The sequence below is a fragment of the Littorina saxatilis genome, linkage group LG15 (assembly GCF_037325665.1).
Source record: "Littorina saxatilis isolate snail1 linkage group LG15, US_GU_Lsax_2.0, whole genome shotgun sequence".
Taxonomy (NCBI): Eukaryota; Metazoa; Mollusca; class Gastropoda; order Littorinimorpha; family Littorinidae; genus Littorina; species Littorina saxatilis.
The window spans coordinates 45168002-45187419 of NC_090259.1; the positions used below are offsets into that span (position 1 = coordinate 45168002).

The window sequence follows — 19418 nt, forward strand, 5'->3', positions numbered from 1 at the left end:
TCGTGAGGGCGTAAAACTTGCATTTCTCTGGACTGCAGATATTCTTTAGGACAAAAATATAATTTATGTTCTACTTAGGCCAAAAAAAAAAATAGGTCTGTTTACGGTAACATAGGCCAAAAAAATAGGGTCGGTAGGTCGGGATTTTTTTTTTTTTTTTTTTTTTTTTTTTTTCCAAAAAACCATATTTTTACGTTATTTTGCCAAAAAAACCAAGACTTTTTTTTTTTTTCCCCAAATGCCAAAAAAAAGTCTAGGGTCGCGCGAAAAAACTAGGGTCGGTCGGGTTACCGTAAACAGACCTATTTTTTTTTTTGGCCTTATAGCCTTGGTTTGAACATTTTTGTGAAAAAAGCCGTTTCCTGCGTTCTTTATGGCAGCTCTTAATACAACACGTCTTAAATATTGTAAAAGTAAAAACACCAACCTACCGAAATAAAACAACAACCCTGCGGCAGGAACAGACAAGCTAAAGACATCTCAGGCTTTTACACGGGATTAGACCATCCATCACTTGGTCACATATCAAAATTAAGCGCCCTGACTTCTTACTGTGGTGAGGTGGAATTTTCGACGAAATACTTTCTTAAAAAGCTACTAATGACGTGGCTTTTACGACATCAATTCACACAAAATCGCACACCGCCCTGAGAGCACGCAGGCTGTTCATTTTTTTGGTATGTTTCCAAATTGTGTGTGTGTGTGTGTGTGTGTGTGTGTGTGTGTGTGTGTGTGTGTGTGTGTTTGTGTGTGTGTGTGTGTGTGTGTGTGCGTGTGTGCGTGCGTGCGTTTTCTCTGTCGAGTATATAAATTCCGTTTATTCGTTTTAATCTGCAGTAGTTGATATTCATTTTAGACCTAACTCGATCAATCAATAAGTAATAAGATCAATCTATCAATCAATCCATCGCTTAAAAGATCGCAGGAAAAAGCTCCACTGGGATTCCTAACAAATGGAACAAGTAAAGGTCAACGTGAATACACACACGGTACATTTTTTCCGATCTCCCAGGTCAACTTATGTGCAGACCTGCTAGTGACTTAAACCCCTTCGTGTGTACACGCAAGCACAAGACCAAGTGCGCACGGAAAAGATCCTGTAATCCATGTCAGAGTTCGGTGGGTCATGGAAACACGAAAATACCCAGCATGCCTACTCAACGAAAGCGGAGTGAAGCTGACTATGCTCTCAGAGTATAGTTTGGGGAACCCAAATGGGCAAACGAGCTCACACGTAACCAGAACATTCTGGAACGCTGAAGAAGAAGAAGAAGGTACACAGTTTGTTGGTCGTGCGAAACAAATAAATACATGTAGCGCTAGTGTCAACACGAATGTGGTCCGTCCGATGCATCACTGTTAAGGCCTAAAAAAAAATAGGTGTGGTTACGGTAACCCGACCTACCCTATTTTTGGGGGCCGACCCTATAACTTTTTATTACATTTGTCAAAAAAATACCCAAATACCCAAGTAAACGAGTGCAGAAAACGCAATGAAAGCGAAAGCGCCCGAGTCGCACACTTATTTCCCTGTCAAGTAGGTTTAATTTGTACACATTAGAAAAAAAAGTTAAAAAAAAAAAGTGATTGCCTACCTTCCTACCCTATTTTTTTTTGGCTATGTTACCGTAACCACACCTATTTTTTTTTTAGGCCTAAACGAAACAAGAAGAAGCCAAATTTACAGTGATTTGTCAATACTTGTGAGAATTTTACACAACTGGTTTTGTCAAATTCTGTACATATTTGACCGTAAACAAAAGCATTTTTCCAGAGATATACATGAAAACATAGAGGTAGACACACAAATAGACACACAGAGACAGACCGGTACACGTGTGGAATACAAATGGTCACACCTCGCCGGGTAAACAATTATCATTCAGGATAATTACACTCGCATTAACACATTTGGAAGTGTAGATATTTAGCACTATTATGCAACAAAAATCGTCACAACAAAACGTTCACTCTAATGATATTAAACCAAAAGATCGCAAAATGATTAAATGGTTATTGTCTTTTCTTTCCAGCGGCAGAACACTTATGACAAAAGAGTGACATCGTCAAAAGGAATGACGTCAGCGATGACTCTACTTCCAAAAGAAGAGTCATCCAGCTGGTTTCGTCACAGCTGGGTCGCAATTTCAGGCGCAGTGGCTGAGTATATCGACCAAATTGGAAAAGGGTTTGAATATAATCATAGAAAATCACTCATCTACAATCTGAACGAAAACCGGATATCCAATAAGAAGAGTAGCAACCATCACAATATGTCATGGAAACCAGAATAACGTCCATAATCATAAAATATACTTATCAATTCTGTTATCGTATTTATCCGGACGTTACAGTTTGCTTATAAATGTTACCACCTAAAAATGTCCGTACCGTGAGAGGTTGGTCTTGTTTTGGCTGTTTGTGACGTCACAGAGTCCGTTATGACGTCAGTGACATACCATGTCTCACAAATAACACAACGCAAACAATGGCAAGTTTTCAGTTATCTTGGGGAAAAAACGTTCACATTTGCTATTGATTGAAGCCGAATATGACGTCACTGTTTGTGTTACAAAGCACTGTCTGTTGCACAAAGAAACAGAAGATGATGTCTCCATTGCAACCTGATGTTCCAGATAAATGTTTGTACAAAGGCGGTGGCAATCACCTCACAAATGATGTCATTGCTGCTCCGAGGGGAATTGTTTTCACAGTGACACAACCTGATGTGTTCGCGGGTGACGTCATTGCTGCTGTTGCGTAGGACTGCACAGGGAGTAGTGACGTCACCCCTAACGTTAGTGCTTCTGTTTCAAGGGACCGCACACGGACAAGGTCTCTTGCTGATGACGTCAGTTTTGCTGTGGCACAAGGGCAGGGGTATGTAACGTTACTGCAACCATCTGCACTGTCGTGTCACAGAAATACACACAGCGATGTCTGTGGCGTCAGCGCTGCTTTTGAAAACAATCTTGATGACGTCAGCTTTGCTGTGACACAAGGACAGGGGCATCAAACGTTCCCGAGAACGTCTGTACTGCTCTGTCTTACGGATACACACAGCGAAGTCTGTAACGTCAGCGCTGCTTTTGAAAACAATCCTGATGACGTCAGCTTTGCTGTGGCACAAGGACAGGGTAGGTAACTTTTCTGAGAAAACATGTACTGCCTGGTGTCACAGGAATACACACAAAGCGATCTTCGTAACGTCAGCCGCTAATTTTCGCCAACATTCTAATGAAATCAGTTCAGACGTCAGTGGGGAGGAGGCAAAGGACTGACGTTCTGGGGCATGGGTGGCATATAGACGCGGGGCATAGGACGGCCGACGGCGGGCATAGTAGCGGCCGCGGCGGCCATGGATCGGTAGTAGACGGAATCCACTCCACTGATGATGGAGGCCATGTGAGGGTGGTAGGAGGCCCAGTAGGGGTTTGTCTGCAGCATCCTCTGCACCGCGGCGTAGTTCCCTGCCTCTGCCAGCAACTCCAGTCCCACTGCTGTCTGGCGCTTCCACTTGGTCCTGTAACATGCGAAGACACACATTTCTTTAAATTGAGATTCGTACAGATTTTTGGGTTGTGGTGTGGTATGTTGTGTTGGAGGTGTTAATATGTAATCAAAATTCATGACAAAAGAAAACACTGCATGAAACATTACATGTTTTGTCATAAATTAAAGGTTCTCATAACTTCTTTCTGTTTTGGTATATGTGTTGTGTTGTGTTGTGTTGTGTTGCGTCGTGCTGTATTGTGATGTGTTGTGCTGTGCTGTGATGTGCTGTGCTGTGCTGTGTTGTGTTGTGTTGTGTTGTGTTGTGATGTTTTTTAAAATGAAATCTAGTGTTTTATTTGGGAACCTGAAAACTGGAAATAACTTATTCATCATTGAAACCATGGTATTTGTGGATAATGGCGATCTTATCAAATGAAGGAGCGGTGAACACAATGATTTTGAGAAAAACAAAACACGAAAATAAGAGCTTTTCATTGCAGTTTAAAACATATAATAAAGAAAGACTGAGAGTGTGAAGAACACATTTCTTTGTGGTGTCTGATTGTGTCTGCTTTTACAAGTGTCAAACGCAATGTTAAATAAATAAATGATTACATAAGTATCCGTGTCTGAAACCTCATCAACAAGTCATTTTCCCCAAAGTGGCGATTAAGACAGAAAAGAAAAAACATAACAGTGGACACGAAAAAACAAACACACAAACAAACACACAAACAAACACAACCAAAACATCTCATTTGATTGATGCGACAGCTTTGTGGTCTTTCGCCACCTTCTTTGTTTCGGCATTTAAAAGTCCAAGACACTCCGAAAAACGGCTAGGACGATGCCATAAAGAGAGACTGAAAGACACAGAGAGACACAGACAGAGAAACTGAGAGTGAGAGAGAGGAAGATTATTCATGATAAACTGTCCAATTATGCTAATCAGCGTGGGCTGGCACTGTTTACGTCAGACATCAGACAAGGAGGATCTAGCGAAAGGTTAAACCCCAGTCGCTGAAGGCAACGGTCCACAACTTATCCTGTCTTGGCCAATACGGCGGCCGCGAGGAGACCTGATAGAAAACTAATGCCGCTAAACCCGCAGTCATTACATGTCAAAACGGGCGCCATTGCCCACTTTCTCTTCTTCCTTCGCATGAGAGCGTGTCTAGGGGAGGTAACTCTATCTGTAACTGTCCGAGGTGGCCGCGGTGGCTCTGGCGCGGTGAATATTAATAGTTTCCTCCCTTTTACTCTCGGTCTGGGAGAAAACGACACGCGAATGTCTCCCGTTCCACTTTGAGACTTCTTTCCCCTTTCTTCCGATAAACGTTTGTTTGGATTTTTATGTCCTGCGCAGACAGTTGTTATTGCCCGCAGACGCTCGGAATTAACACTTGCTGTATCAATAACCCTGTAAAGACAACGATCCATTCTGATGTCCAAATAATGAATTAGCAAGTTTTGTTTTGCTCGATGTGTAAATTTCGTTTATGGTCGTTTCAATAAAAAACGTCGAGAAAGTGATCAGATTCCGCGTGTTTCAGTACTTTCAAAGGCAAAAATCGAACAAAATAGAGACTGTAGCCAACATTGCGGTTAGACCCTGGCAGCATCCGGAAAGTTAGAACCCGCGAAGTGTTATATTATTCCTGGACATCTAGATAATAACTATTGCACTGCAGATATATGCGTTTGACAAGTTAGCATGCAGACAGCGGCGGAAGCTTGGTCAGGTTAACTCCGCATTTCAGATATATGTATCATGCAACTGATTCATTCTTCTATGGTAAGTCTGATTAATTCCATTTCAAGCTAACTACTCAGCGGGCAAGTTAGCAGCCAGTAATTGTCTCACATTTGTTCTGGATAATGCTGCAATGCAGGCAATACTACATTTCGCAAGCTAATAAGCAGCGATGGCCATCATCATCATTTGGTTAATTCTTCATTATCTGACAAAAAGCTAACAGTAGCGATTCCGCGCTTAGTGTGGTCGGTTTTGCTTTGCAGGCATACTATGCAGTAAGCAAGTTAGCATTAAGAGGCAAGGCAAGGCAACACCTGAACAGAATCGGAGAGAACAGCCAAGAGCAGAGTGCGATGGGGAAGCGTCGTCAATGGTCTATGCTCCGCTGGGGGCAAAGGGCCTTAGTAAGTAAGTAAGTTAGCATTACGGATGAAGCCAATGATGGTTCTAAGTCTTGGTCAATTATTCGTGCAACTGGCATGCTACCATGCAGCACACATGGTTCTGAGATAAACCTGCAAAGTGTGCACATAGTGCTTGACTGGTTATAAGCTCAGCGGACTTAACTCTGCTTTGCAGAAAGACGCATCAAGTTAAGTTAGAATTAGGTTTAGGCCTGGGATTAAGTGCTTCCAAGGCTAGGCTGGTCAGTTCTACATGGTAATAACCATTAACGGTTTTCAGCGTAGCCTGCTTACTTCCTGTGAAGGAAATCACGAATAACACTGTAACAGGCAAAGTTTGACAGTGATATCCTCCACGCTTTTAGAGCGCTAACCAGAGATATAGCGTGACATAGCAAAGTGTGTGGCACGCACTGTGAGTTCAGCTCACTGACCGAGAATAGTTGATGTTGTAAATCGCAACTAGGGTATTGTTACACTTTACCACTGTCCTTGGACATTGAGGGGTTTTCCAAGTAATCGGCCGGGAGAAAGGAAGCCCGGATAGATGCGACAAGAAAGCACTTAACAGGTAAATGGAATAAGCATTCGAATATCGCTAGAGTGTTTATCGCATAAGTTGAATCGACTAACACTGTAAACTGTAAACATAGCAGACAGATATCTAAGACAAGATGTCCGCTATTTATGTTGTGCAGTGCGTCGTATAACCGGTCTGAGAGGGAGATAGCGACCAGATGACAAGTATGACGGATCTGAGAAGCCGCCGAAGTATCGTAACTCTAGACCAGCATAGCTGAAATTCGACGGGATTTCGCGAAGCTATTGCAAGGTTATGGTGGTCCGTATAGTTGGACCATAGAGGTCACAGGACAAAAGGAACTGAGTAAACCGAGGTCGCCAGTGGAAGAAATTAGTATTCAGATACATTTCCTAGTGAACGGCCATAGACGCTGTGTAATTCTGTGTATGAACAGAGTTAAAATATGTCAATAAGATCTTAATGACGTAAGATATAATGAGTGTTTAGTAGGCAGAGGAGACGGTGATTTGAGTCTGCCGGAATATGAACTGTAATTGTTTTTTTCTGACTACACACGAGCCGTGAGTCGATACCAGTAAAGTAGATATCGTGTGCCTGTGAGTTCACGGACTGTTTGTGTATTTCTCCACATAAGTGAAGGGTAGAGGGTTTTGTTAGTGAAATTGTGCACGGGATTGTAATCTCGCTTTGTTTTTGCCTCCAAACCTGTGAGTACCGGATTTTTGAATACCTAACATTTATGTTCATGATTGTTTGTATTTGTGTGTATGTTGTCATAGCTGAATAATACAGTGGAGGGAACCTACATTTGGAGTTGTGTTTGTTCCTGTATGATAGCGTACTAGCGCATTTGCATTCATTCACACTTCCGTGCATGTGTTTAGCAAGCTAGCATCCAGTGATGGTTATAGGCTTTGGTGTGGTCAGTTCTGCATTATGCATGTGACGAGTGAGAATGAAGCCAATAATGACTCCAAGCCCAGCTTGGTTAATTCTGCGTCACAGACAATGCCCTTCGTGCGGATTATTACAGCAGCAACCTGACCGCTCTATGAGGGACCAATGTCCTGCTGGTCATCGCAGTGTGGACGCCTAATGTCCAGCAGATAAACCCCAACTGTCAGCGGCCAATGGGCCTTGACAGAACTGACCACTGAAACATGGCTCTCTGCACGGACAATGCTGAAATAAACAAAGGGAAGTAAGCGCTCTAAATGCATACGACATGTGTAATGGAGTAAGCGAGAGTTATACGGAACCAATCTCCTGGCACCTGAGAGAATAACAAGCTTTGACATGAACAAGCGACTTTCATCCTCTAAAGATGATTTTTGCTCCAAAGATAATTTTCAAGCCAGTTATATTTAGGCGGGCGGTAAAAGGAAGCAATGGAGAGGAGAGCAGGAGATGCTGGGTGTGATAAAACAGGAAAAGAAAAACGCTAAGCTGATACATAAGTGGGTTTTTCATGAAAGGTTGCTATGAGAAACTGACGCGGGCTTTCCAGCCTTGTCTTGATTCTTGTTTAGTTGATTTCACAGCTATCATATTAGAAGTTGATTAACAAATCGACTGGAAAAAGAAACACAAAGGCATCGAAGAAAGAAAGAAAGACAGACGAAAAGCAAGAAAGACAGCAAGAAAGAAAGAAAGAAAGAAAGAAAGAAAATAAGAAAAAAAGAAAGAAACAACCAAACAAACAAACAAACAAACAAACAAACACAATGACAAGGAATATGGAGGATTGATATATTTAACAGATGGAAAAATATGAAATTCCTTTGAAAATCGATTTAAAAAAAATTTGATTCACACACAAATAGACAGGCAACCGAAACGAAATGGCTTCAGGCGACGCCACAGCTTTGTATTGTGAAACAGAGTAAAAGAATGATTGTCCACACAAGTCACAGAAGTGAGGAGGCCAGCGTCAATGTGGGGGCGCCATATGCCAGCTTTCATCGACCAATCAACCGCCACCATCACACAGCAGCGCCCCCTACTCCACAAAAGGGACGCAACTCATGCACAACGATCCTGCCCGAAAGGGAGGGCACTGTCGGATTATTCGACTGCATCAAGAACGACAACTAATCGAGGCGACAGATAATTAAAGACGATTACATTATCGTCACCATCGCCCCCGGCAGTCCCCCGACCCTCATTTGAGGCCGCTAAAGGGCAGGGGGAGCTCTGAGCTAACGGGAGTCGTTCACACACCAGCACCCAGAGCCCCTTGACATGCCGAGCTTGGAGGAAGACCTGTAGTCTTTGTGAGTCTCTACAATCCAGCCGTTATGAATAAATCAGCACTGGAGCGCCTCTTGACGAACTGAGCAAGCAGCGGGCCGACAATTAGTCCGTTGTGTCGTCAGCCCAATTAGCGCGTCATTAGCGCGTGACGTGATAGGGGTCATCACAACAACACACACGCCTCTCACACTCGTCACCAGCAGCGTTTAACACGACGACAGATGATCCGCCTTCGTTTCTCTTGCTCCACGATTGCCTTCAAGTGTTTCATCGTTAAAGCGAAGGCTACTGGGATTGTCGAAGTTTGCCAGCAATCAAACTATGACTGGATAGCGAGAGTGAGAGAGTGGGTGCGGTGGGAGAAAGAGAGAGGGAGAGAGAGAGAGAGAGAGAGAGAGAGAGAGAGAGAGAGAGAGAGAGAGAGAGAGAGAAATAGAAGGGGAGAGAGAGGGGAATAAAAAGAGTGAGAACGAACGAACGAACGAACGAACCAACTTTATTTTTCGAGGGTAATGGAGTAGATACAGCAAAGATCTTTTTTCATCCAGCCCTCGCCCAAGAGGGAATTAACTAAGCAGTGCATAATATTAAAGCAGAAGAAGAAGCAAAGCAAAATCATAAAAACATGGTTATTAAATCAGACAAAGAGAAAAAAAAGAAAAAAAATGTTCATAGCATACATGCCAACATGGTCATTGGTAATGGTATACATTAAAACACACACTTTGACACACACGGTCACATGCACACAGACACACACAGACATACATGCACATACTGACACACACGCACACACACATACATACACACACACACACACACACACGCACGCACGCTCACACACACACACACACACATGTACACATTGTACACATAATCATAATGTATGTGCAAAATCCATGAAGAGAACAACGTAAACTGAGAGAGAGAGAGAGAAAAAGAGAAAAAAAAAAATTAACTGAAATGAAATGAGAGAGAGAGAGAGAGAGAGAGAGAGAGAGAGAGAGAGAGAGAGAGAGAGAGAGAGAGAGAGAGAGAGAGAGAGAGAGAGAGAGGTTTTAGCTGGCACACCTTTTTCTTTTTTCTTTTTACCTAATACGAGTCTTGATGTATACAATACAAGGTGACTCTGTCTTTAAATGAAATGGGTATTCAGGTCTCTGGAGACGGTCGTTTGATTGTGTTATTTGTTGTGTGTTGGTGAGACCACTCTTCCCTCTAACAGGCTTATTGTCAGCTTCCTGAAAAGCCCATCCCATTCACTTTGCGCTTAATAATTCATTGACTGCTATTTTGAATTGTTTTAGCGATTTTATGTCGATGTTATGCTCGTGGGGTTGGTGTGATGAATAGCTATCGCTAACACATGTCCCTGCTTAAACCCCAACACGCTTAAGACCAACACATGTCCCAGTTTTCTAAATCGTTATAACCGGAATTATTGTTTCTTACTTCTCTCAAACAAGACATGTTGTACGACAAAAATGTTTTGCAGTGCTAAAAAAAATAAATAAATAAAAAAAATAAAAAGTTAAATATGTACAGATGATTCATTAAAGATAAATTGCCATTGTGACAGTGTCAGGCTATCATTTTGAGTGAGTTAATAAGATTCGACATAATTGGGAAACATTTTGAACGCTGTTTTTTCCCCCTCCTCTTGGACACGTGCACAGTTAACATCAAGAGCCTGGGTGCACAATAACAACTTTCTGATGATATCTTTTCCAAACGAACACTGATGACTTTTAACCCCTTGACTGCCTTAGGACGGGTATACCCGTCCTGCCCTTGTGCATTATTTCCATGATTAGATACTAAAAACAGATTCTTGGTTGAATTTCTTTTAAAAATAACATAGGTTTTACTTTTCTACCTACTGCCAGTTTGGAGCTAGAATTTTTTGTGAATTATTACACCCCGAACTCCAATATTCCCTGGCAGTCAGGAAGTTTTGATTGGCAGCGAAAGGGTTAAAGAAATTAATTGATCAACATATTCCAACTCTGCACAGCAATCAATCGGGATGTTTTTATATTTAGTCAAGTTTTGACTAAATATTTTAACATCGAGGGGGAATCGAAACGAGGGTCGTGGTGTATGTGTGTGCGTGTGTGCGTGCGTGCGTGTAGAGCGATTCAGACCAAACTACTGGACCGATCTTTATGAAATTTGACATGAGAGTTCCTGGGTATGATATCCCTGAACGTTTTTTTCATTTTTTTGATAAATGTCTTTGATGACGTCATATCTAGCTTTTCGTGAAAGTTGAGGCGGCACTGTCACGCCCTCATTTTTCAACCAAATTGGTTGAAATTTTGATCAAGTAATCTTCGACGAAGCCCGGACTTCGGTATTGCATTTCAGCTTGGTGGCTTAAAAATTAATTAATGACTTTGGTCATTAAAAATCTGAAAATTGTAAAAAAAAATAAAAATTTATAAAACGATCCAAATTTACGTTTATCTTATTTTCCATCGTTTGCTGATTCCAAAAACATATAAATATGTTATATTCGGATTAAAAACAAGCTCTGAAAATTAAATATATAAACATTATTATCAAAATTAAATTGTCCAAATCAATTTAGAAACACTTTCATCTTATTCCTTGTCGGTTCCTGATTCCAAAAACATATAGATATGATATGTTTGGATTAAAAACACGCTCAGAAAGTTAAAACAAAGAGAGGTACAGAAAAGCGTGCTATCCTTCTTAGCGCAACTGCTACCCCGCTCTTCTTGTCAATTTCACTGCCTTTGCCATGAGCGGTGGACTGACGATGCTACGAGTATACGGTCTTGCTGAAAAATGGCATTGCCTTCAGTTTCATTCTGTGAGTTGGACAGCTACTTGACTAAATATTGTATTTTCGCCTTACGCGACTTGTTTGTTGTTGTTTTGAATGTGTCTGAGTGAAGGAATGTTTTTATCCCATGTAAAAAAAAAACTTTAACCAATATGAGATAGTGGGCAGAACAGTGTTTACGGGAAGTACTGTGCCTACAATTCCTAAACCCTGTCTTAAGGGGAGGTGGGCCAGTGCAAAATGGACAAATTGATCAAAACCCTTTTTTTATATTTAGTCAAGTTTTGACTAAATATTTTAACATCGAGGGGGAATCGAAACGAGGGTCGTGGTGTATGTGCGTGTGTGCGTGTGTGCGTGTGTGTGTGTGTCTGTGTGTGTGTGTAGAGCGATTCAGACTAAACTACTGGACCGATCTTTATGAAATTTGACATGAGAGTTCCTGGGTATGAAATCCCCGAACGTTTTTTTCATTTTTTTGATAAATGTCTTTGATGACGTCATATCCGGCTTTTCGTGAAAGTTGAGGCGGCACTGTCACGCCCTCATTTTTCAACCAAATTGGTTGAAATTTTGGTCAAGTAATCTTCGACGAAGCCCGGACTTCGGTATTGCATTTCAGCTTGGTGGCTTAAAAATTAATTAATGACTTTGGTCATTAAAAATCTGAAAATTGTAAAAAAAAATAAAAATTTATAAAACGATCCAAATTTACGTTTATCTTATTCTCCATCATTTGCTGATTCCAAAAACATATAAATATGTTACATTCGGATTAAAAACAAGCTCTGAAAATTAAATATATAAAAATTATTATCAAAATTAAATTGTTTAAATCAATTTAAAAACACTTTCATCTTATTCCTTGTCGGTTCCTGATTCCAAAAACATATAGATATGATATGTTTGGATTAAAAACACGCTCAGAAAGTTAAAACAAAGAGAGGTACAGAAAAGCGTGCTATCCTTCTTAGCGCAACTACTACCCCGCTCTTCTTGTCAATTTCACTGCCTTTGCCATGAGCGGTGGACTGACGATGCTACGAGTATACGGTCTTGCTGAAAAATGGCAGCTACTTGACTAAATATTGTATTTTCGCCTTACGCGACTTGTTTAATGTTGTTGCAGATAATGGTCTCATAACATACCTAAAATGCAGGTGTGTCTGTGTTTTTGTCTAAAGTGTCATATTTATGTGTCAATAAATGTGTCTCATGTCAGCCATTTTTGCGGCAGTTGCATCTGTGGTGTTGCGATTTCTCTGGCTGTAATTTAGCTAGAGCAATAACTTTTTGTGCAGTTTGTGCAGAATATCACATTCTGGGGGATTACGAAAGGATTTTGTTGCCATTGTATTACAGTCATAACCAGGTTATTTCAAACAAAATGTTTGCAGGGGTTACCCTAAAGTTTGACGGTTGTAACAAAGAAATGTCCCTAACTCCAAATATAAATATAATAATCAAAATCTGCTTCGTAATCCCCTAGAGCATACTCAGAAAGATAAAATATAACAGTAATTAGAAGTGTGACAATCATATCTGCTGAAATATTATTTTCCCCCTGTACTCCAGTTTTGTCTGTTTTTGACTGTTTTTGTTGCGTAAAACAAAAACCAGCAACCCAAAATACAAAAAGTGACTATCATTTATCATTGTTTATTCATTACTTTCATAAAATAACATTCAAACAAAATAAAACATTCAAATTTAAAAAAACATAGTGGCCCACCTGCCCTTAACTGGGGGAAGTCGACTGCGCGAAGTATGCTTGGCGAAGCTGGCCGCACAGAGCTTTAGCACTGAGTTTTTGGTAAACAGATTTCGCGAAGTCCACTTGGGGCTCAATGTACGACGGGCTTAAGACTGCCATCATTGCAGTAGGATTCCTGGACCTTTCGCGCAAATAATTAAACCAGTGTTTTTGCCAAAAGGAGCACTTGAACGTGGGACAATATCCCCTTAAAACGGTACGCCACTTGACATTATGCTGGTAAAGGGCCATTGATGAAAAAAGCCTGGATACCAGCATAAAAATTACGAGTAGCAGGTAGAGAGGGGGTGGAGAGCATTTCGACATCTGTCCTCAACTTTTTAGCATCCTGTCATACATAGCCTGCTGAAACGGATATTGTTTTTTTAGATTGATCGCTTTGCTAACATCAGAAAGAGAAACAAGAAAAAAGCCGGAATTTATGTCTTTGTTGTTCAAACCTTTTGGAAATTATAGACAAATCGATAAACAAGCCCACTTTGTGTGTGAAAATGTTAATAATCATAAAGTAGGCTACTTTCTGTCCGATGCATACTTGTTCATTATTTTCCTATTTGTATGTATGACGTTGTGTATTATGCACAGGTTTATAAGAAGGTTACCATCTATATCTATACACGGCTTGTGTGTGTATGTGTCTTTCTGTCTGTCTGTCTGTCTGTCTGTCTGTCTGTCACTTCGCGATGCACGGCCAAAGTTCTCGATGGATCTGCTTCAAATTTGGTGGGCATATTCAGGTACACTCCGGACATAATCTGGTTGATGAACATTTTCAACACGTGCTCTCAGCGCGCAGCGCTGAACCGATTTTGGTTTTTCTGTACATCCATTCCCAGTAACTCTTTCTTATCTTCTCCAGTGTTTTGCGCGTTTATCTCCCTTCCTTCGTACGGTGCGCCGGCCAAGCCGGCGTACACCCGGCAACCGGCGAAGCCGGGTATTCGGCTCTACTTCTTCCCGGCGAAGCTGGGTACCCGGCGAAGCGGGTATTCATCTAGTACATAAATACATTGATAAAAGGGAGAGTAAAACAAGTTAAGTAAGTACTTATCACAGATAAATTGATAAAATGAATGTTAAAAGAAGTATAGAATGAGCGCTTCTATTGTTTTTGTTGATGTTGGTTTAACAATTGTTTTGAATAATGTAACATGTATCACCAAATTCACATAAAATAGTGCTTCTGATAAACGTTAGAATCCTGTTGCACAAAGCTTGAATCTAGCAGAAAGGAAAGAGAGAGAGAGGGGGGATACACTAGTAAATGACCCATTTTCTCAATTAAACAAAGAAAGATCCCTTATTTTGAGGAAGGAAGTTATTTCTAGTCTTTATCAAGGAAGAAGGGAAAGATGTTTTCCTCTTCGACTTGTCCACGGTTCAACATCCTTCGCTGGTAAGAGCAGACAAAAGTGTGTGTGTATGTGTGTGTGTGTGTGTGTGTGTGTGTCACTGTGTGTATGTCTCTGTCTGTCTGTCTGCGTGCATGCGAGAGTGTCCATGCCCGTGCGTGTGTCCGTGTATGCTTCTTCTTCTTCTTCTGGTTCCACACGCCTTCAGAATATTGAAGATTAGTATATCCGTGCATGCGTGCGTGCGTGCGTGTGAGTGTAGAAGATGTGATGGGAGTTCTTTTCAAAACACGACAGGTCCCTTCCCTCCTCTACACATCTTCTGTCCCAAGCCCACCCAAGAACTCGCCACAGTAATGAATTTGATTGTGAAAACTGAGAGATCAAAGGGCAATTTGGGTTGAAATTAACACAGCAAACTTTCCTCCCAGTACCAGCAACACGTTGGGAGGGTTTGGATCAACAGGAGACACCTGGCCTGAACCAACACACCTCACCATGGAGGATATAATCGTCTGTTTACCTGTCCATTGATTGTCGTCAGGGAGATATTTGTTCTCGCTCCTCTCGCCTTGTGCGGCGCACAAAGCTGGAGAGCCATTTAGCAATCAAAGTTCAAAAGAAGGGAAAGCACTCGGTGGATAATCATAAGACAAATTGTCAAAACCCCGCGACTGAGCACCCCCTCCCCCCCCCCCCAAAAAAAAAAAAACACAAAAAAAACCTTCTTGTAAAGGGGGGTAAGTGGATGTGAAAAGGGACGCCACTCGTGTTTCCTCAATGCAGAAGGGACGTTACTCGCAGTGACACGGAGTATACACTCCCCTTGCCTTCAGCTCTACCCTCCCACCCTACTACAATGGCGGTCTTTCCGGATTGCAACTCGGTCGCAGTGGCCGGCAAAACACTCCACCGCCAGCAGAGTGTACGCTGCGCAAGTGCAAACTGCAATATTCCAAAGACTTTGTTTTCCAAAATGGAAATGTGACAGAGAGGTAGGGCGAATGTATGATTTGCGGTGCTTTGTTGCACGGCTAACCGCGCCTCACGCCGAAAATGAAAAAAAACACCTCGCAATCAGAGAGCGACCGCGAAGAGGATTCCGAACCGAGGCGGCTACAGCTCGTATTTTATTGCATTCTTCGCCGCGACCTGTGTTTTGACAAGGTAGGTTGTAGCGGGGTACCAAATGGCACGACCACAACACAGCACGCCTCGCATTCACTGTCCGCGCGACGCTTTGCTTATCCTGGCCTTTTAATCCACATTAATTTTACCGCCTTACTCTGTTTTTCTTTCTTTGATGTTGCATAATGTGCTGGCCACCTATGTGAGTGTATGTAAAACGGCTCCTGTTGAGAGAGAGAGAGAGAGAGAGAGAGAGAGAGAGAGAGAGAGAGAGAGAGAGAGAGAGAGAGAGAGAGAGAGAGAGAGAGAGAGAGAGAGAGAGAGGGAGAGAGGGAGAGAGAGAGAGAGAGAGAGAGAGAGGGGGGCGCGAGGGGAAGAGGAGGAGGAGGAGAGAGAGAGAGAGAGAGAGAGAGAGAGAGAGAGAGAGAGAGAGAGAGAGAGAGAGAGAGAGAGAGAGAGAGAGAGAGAGAGAATGTTCATTAATTTGTACTTGGTTTATATAATCGATTTCTACAGATTCATTGTTTGGCCTAATTAACAATTAGTTAACTTTTTTCCATCGCTTTTGAAGAGATCCGATGCACGAGGAGTTTGAATATATCGAATAATGTGCAGTGCAAATGGTGGTAAAACTCTTATCAGTAACAATATTTGAAAGTCTCTTCCTTGCAGACAGTTAGTCTACAAGATCACTTGCGCAATGAAATTTGTGTGCAACAGCAATTTATTACTCAAAGTGTGTACCTAATTGGATGAAACCCATTACTTCACCCATCAATAATTCTCAGATGTTTCACAAAAGTATACACCGTTTGCATAGTACCATGAAAAGGCATAGAACATTACAACCAGAACGAACACATACAATACTACAAAACTGGCTCAGGAACAGACACACGAAGCATTTTAAAAGGCGGTGACTTTTCCCACCGACCATTTAAGTGAGTAAAGCTAAGGACATCGACATCGACTCTTTCGACGCCCAATGAATCCTGCAGCTAAAGTTAAAGTTGCACTGACACTGTTCGTGAACAGTTAAGTGTTTCCATTTGACCAACACTCTCGAAGAACATGTTCTTATGTTTGATTGTCCATGTTTCCTGGGAGTACATGTTTAATGTTATCTTGTTCTTTTAGTTCTTCTCATCTGCAGTCTCTTGTTCTTATTCAAAACTCGCGTGTCATATCGCTCGGTATCGGCTAAATTATTACAGCGTCGTGAAGGATATTGCCTAATATGAGTGTGTGTTTTATTTTCACGCCTATATTTCGTCAGTGCTTAAAGCCACAGTCCTTCCAGTGAAAGCAGTTTAGCTCACTGTTTTAGATCTGTCCAGGCTTCTACATGGGATGAGAACATCCCTCAACTTGGACACATACTAAAAATCAACACCCAAACTGCATTCTGTGTAGGCTGTTGATGTGTTGCACCCTGGCCAGATCTGAGATGATGTGTCGATTATTTTGTGCATACGGGAAGGATTGTGCGTTTAAAAGAACAGACTTGGCGATCACACGGTACTACTACCTCAAACGAGAGTCACATTGTAATCTTCATTTCTCTCGCTACAAGTATAAAAACTGGTTTGAAGAACTCATGTTGTACCATATAAATATAAATTGTCGCAGTAACATGTGTCATTTACAAAGCGAAAGAAATTGTTTTATATTGGTGTTGATCTTCCACGAAATATCATCCGTTTAAAGATACCTTTATTGTCGTGTTAGTAAACCATCATGTAAACCATCATGTAAACCATCATGTAAACCATCATGTAAACCATCATGTAAACCATCATGTAAACCATCATGTAAACCACCACAGCTCTGTCCAGACTTTTACATGGGATAAGAGTGTCTTTCCACTTGAACCCATACAAACAAATCAACAACATGACGGGTCCCTGTTTGTTTGTTTGTTTGCTTAACGCCCAGCCGACCACGAAGGGCCATATCAGGGCGGTGCTGCTTTGACATATAATGTGCGCCACACACAAGACAGAAGTCGCAGCACAGGCTTCGTGTCTCACCCAGTCAAATTATTCTGACACCGGACCAACCAGTCCTAGCACTAACCCCATAATGCCAGACGCCAGGCGGAGCAGCCACTAGATTGGACGGGTCTCTGTGCAGACTGCGAATTGGTTTTTGTTCTGATTTAAATGTAACACTTACCGATGTAAATCTTCGAAACTAACTCCACAACAACAACACAAACAAGTATATCTGTATTAATGCATGAATGAAAGAATGGATGAATGAATGAGTGAATGAATAAATGAGTGAATGAATGAATGAATAAATGAATGGATGCATAAATAAATAAACAAATAAATACAAAATAAAGAACAACTCCCAAAGGAAACCATGCATGCTATAGCTTTTTAGTTCACGTCCAACTGGAAAAAGGCTCTTACCCATGAAAAAAAAACACGAACCTGCACGACTCTGTTCTATCGTAGAATGGTTTTCAAGAGAAGGAATATATCTTTAAGGCCTATCATGCAGGTCTTTCTCATTTGTAGGCAGAGACACGCTGCTTAAACAGCCACCCCCCGTGCCGCCGTCACTGCTTTAGGATATTGAAGATCCCCTCGGCTTTGTTAGCGTAATCCGCCATCACGAGACCACGTGACATCAAAGGCTGGGCGCCGACGGACGAGTGTTTTTTTACGGAACCGATGGGTAGGGCGGAGCAAACAGCCAAACACTCCAACAGACCTCCCTCTCTGTCTCTGTCTCTGTCTCTCTCTAAAAAAACCCACTGTCTCTCTCTGTCTCTCTCTCTGTATGTCTCTCTCTGTCTCTCTCTCTGTATCTCTCTCTCTCTCTCTCTCTCTCTCTCTCTCTCTCTCTCTCTCTGTTTGCTCTGTCTTGTGTATTTGTCTGTCTGTCTTTTGCTATCTTTTTGTCTCCCTCTTTATTGTTCTCTGTTCTGTCTTATCTGTCTGTATGTGTCTTTAGCACTCACTGTCTGTCTCTTTAGTGTGTGTGTCCGCCTGTCTCTCTTTCTCTCTCGGCTTTGTCTTGTCAGTCTACCTGTCTTCCTCTCTACTTGTCTCTCTGTTTAGCTTTGTCTATATGTCTGTTTCTCTGTCTTCCACACTCATTTTTGATAATGATGATGATGATGATGATGATGATGATGATGATGATGATGATGATGATGATGATGAAGATGATGATCTCGACAACGGCGATAATAGCGACCAGGACAACAATAACAACGCTTAATCTAACAATAACCACAACGACAACACAAACTCTCACCTCCGGTTCTGGTACCAGGTCTTGACCTGTGTGTCGGTCAGCGAGAGCTTGTTGGCCAGCTCCATGCGGTCCTGGACACTCAGGTATTTCTGTCGCTCGAACGACTTCTCCAGACACGACAGCTGGTGGTCGGTGAAGGCCGTGCGAGCCTTGCGGGGCTTCTTGCACTTCAGCGACGATGACGACACGGGACCGGAAGTCGATCCGTCCAGCCCCGATGACCTTCTTGACTCAAGGTCAGAGTCGTCGTCATCGTCATCGTCCTGTACTTCTGCAAAAGAAGAGAGAAACATTTTGAAGTGTGTAAATATGAGCAAACTTGACCTGAAATGTGTTCTTCTTACATTCAGCTGATATTGGATTGTCGTAGATTTTACTTTGCTTTGCGTTTTGTTTTCTGTCCTGTGTATTTCTTTCCTTGTCTTTTCCTTGCTTTCCGATTCAAGGTAACCAACCGATAATAAAGCATTTTGAAAAAAATATAATAAATACCCACAATAACCAATCTCTCCGATTTCATTTGTTTTCGGAAAAAGCATGCGGTCTAAGTTGTGTTTGAACGGTCGTTTACAGCAAGACCCATAACTCATCTTGCTGTTGATAACTCTTCGTGTACCACGTGCATGCAACACC

General features: G+C 41.8%; 1 protein-coding gene across 1 annotated transcript in view; it reads right to left on the minus strand.

Moving 5' to 3' along the window:
• Positions 1 to 2837: 2837 nt before the first annotated feature.
• LOC138949441 (uncharacterized) overlaps positions 2838 to 19418 on the minus strand; it is a 35779-nt gene continuing 19198 nt past the window's right edge. The window contains exons 3-4 of the mRNA XM_070321271.1: positions 18786 to 19056; positions 2838 to 3523 (exon numbers count right to left, since the gene is read on the minus strand). Coding sequence (XP_070177372.1) covers positions 3256 to 3523; positions 18786 to 19056 — 539 coding nt within the window. The 3' untranslated portion in view covers positions 2838 to 3255. The remainder of the gene's footprint in view (positions 3524 to 18785; positions 19057 to 19418) is intronic.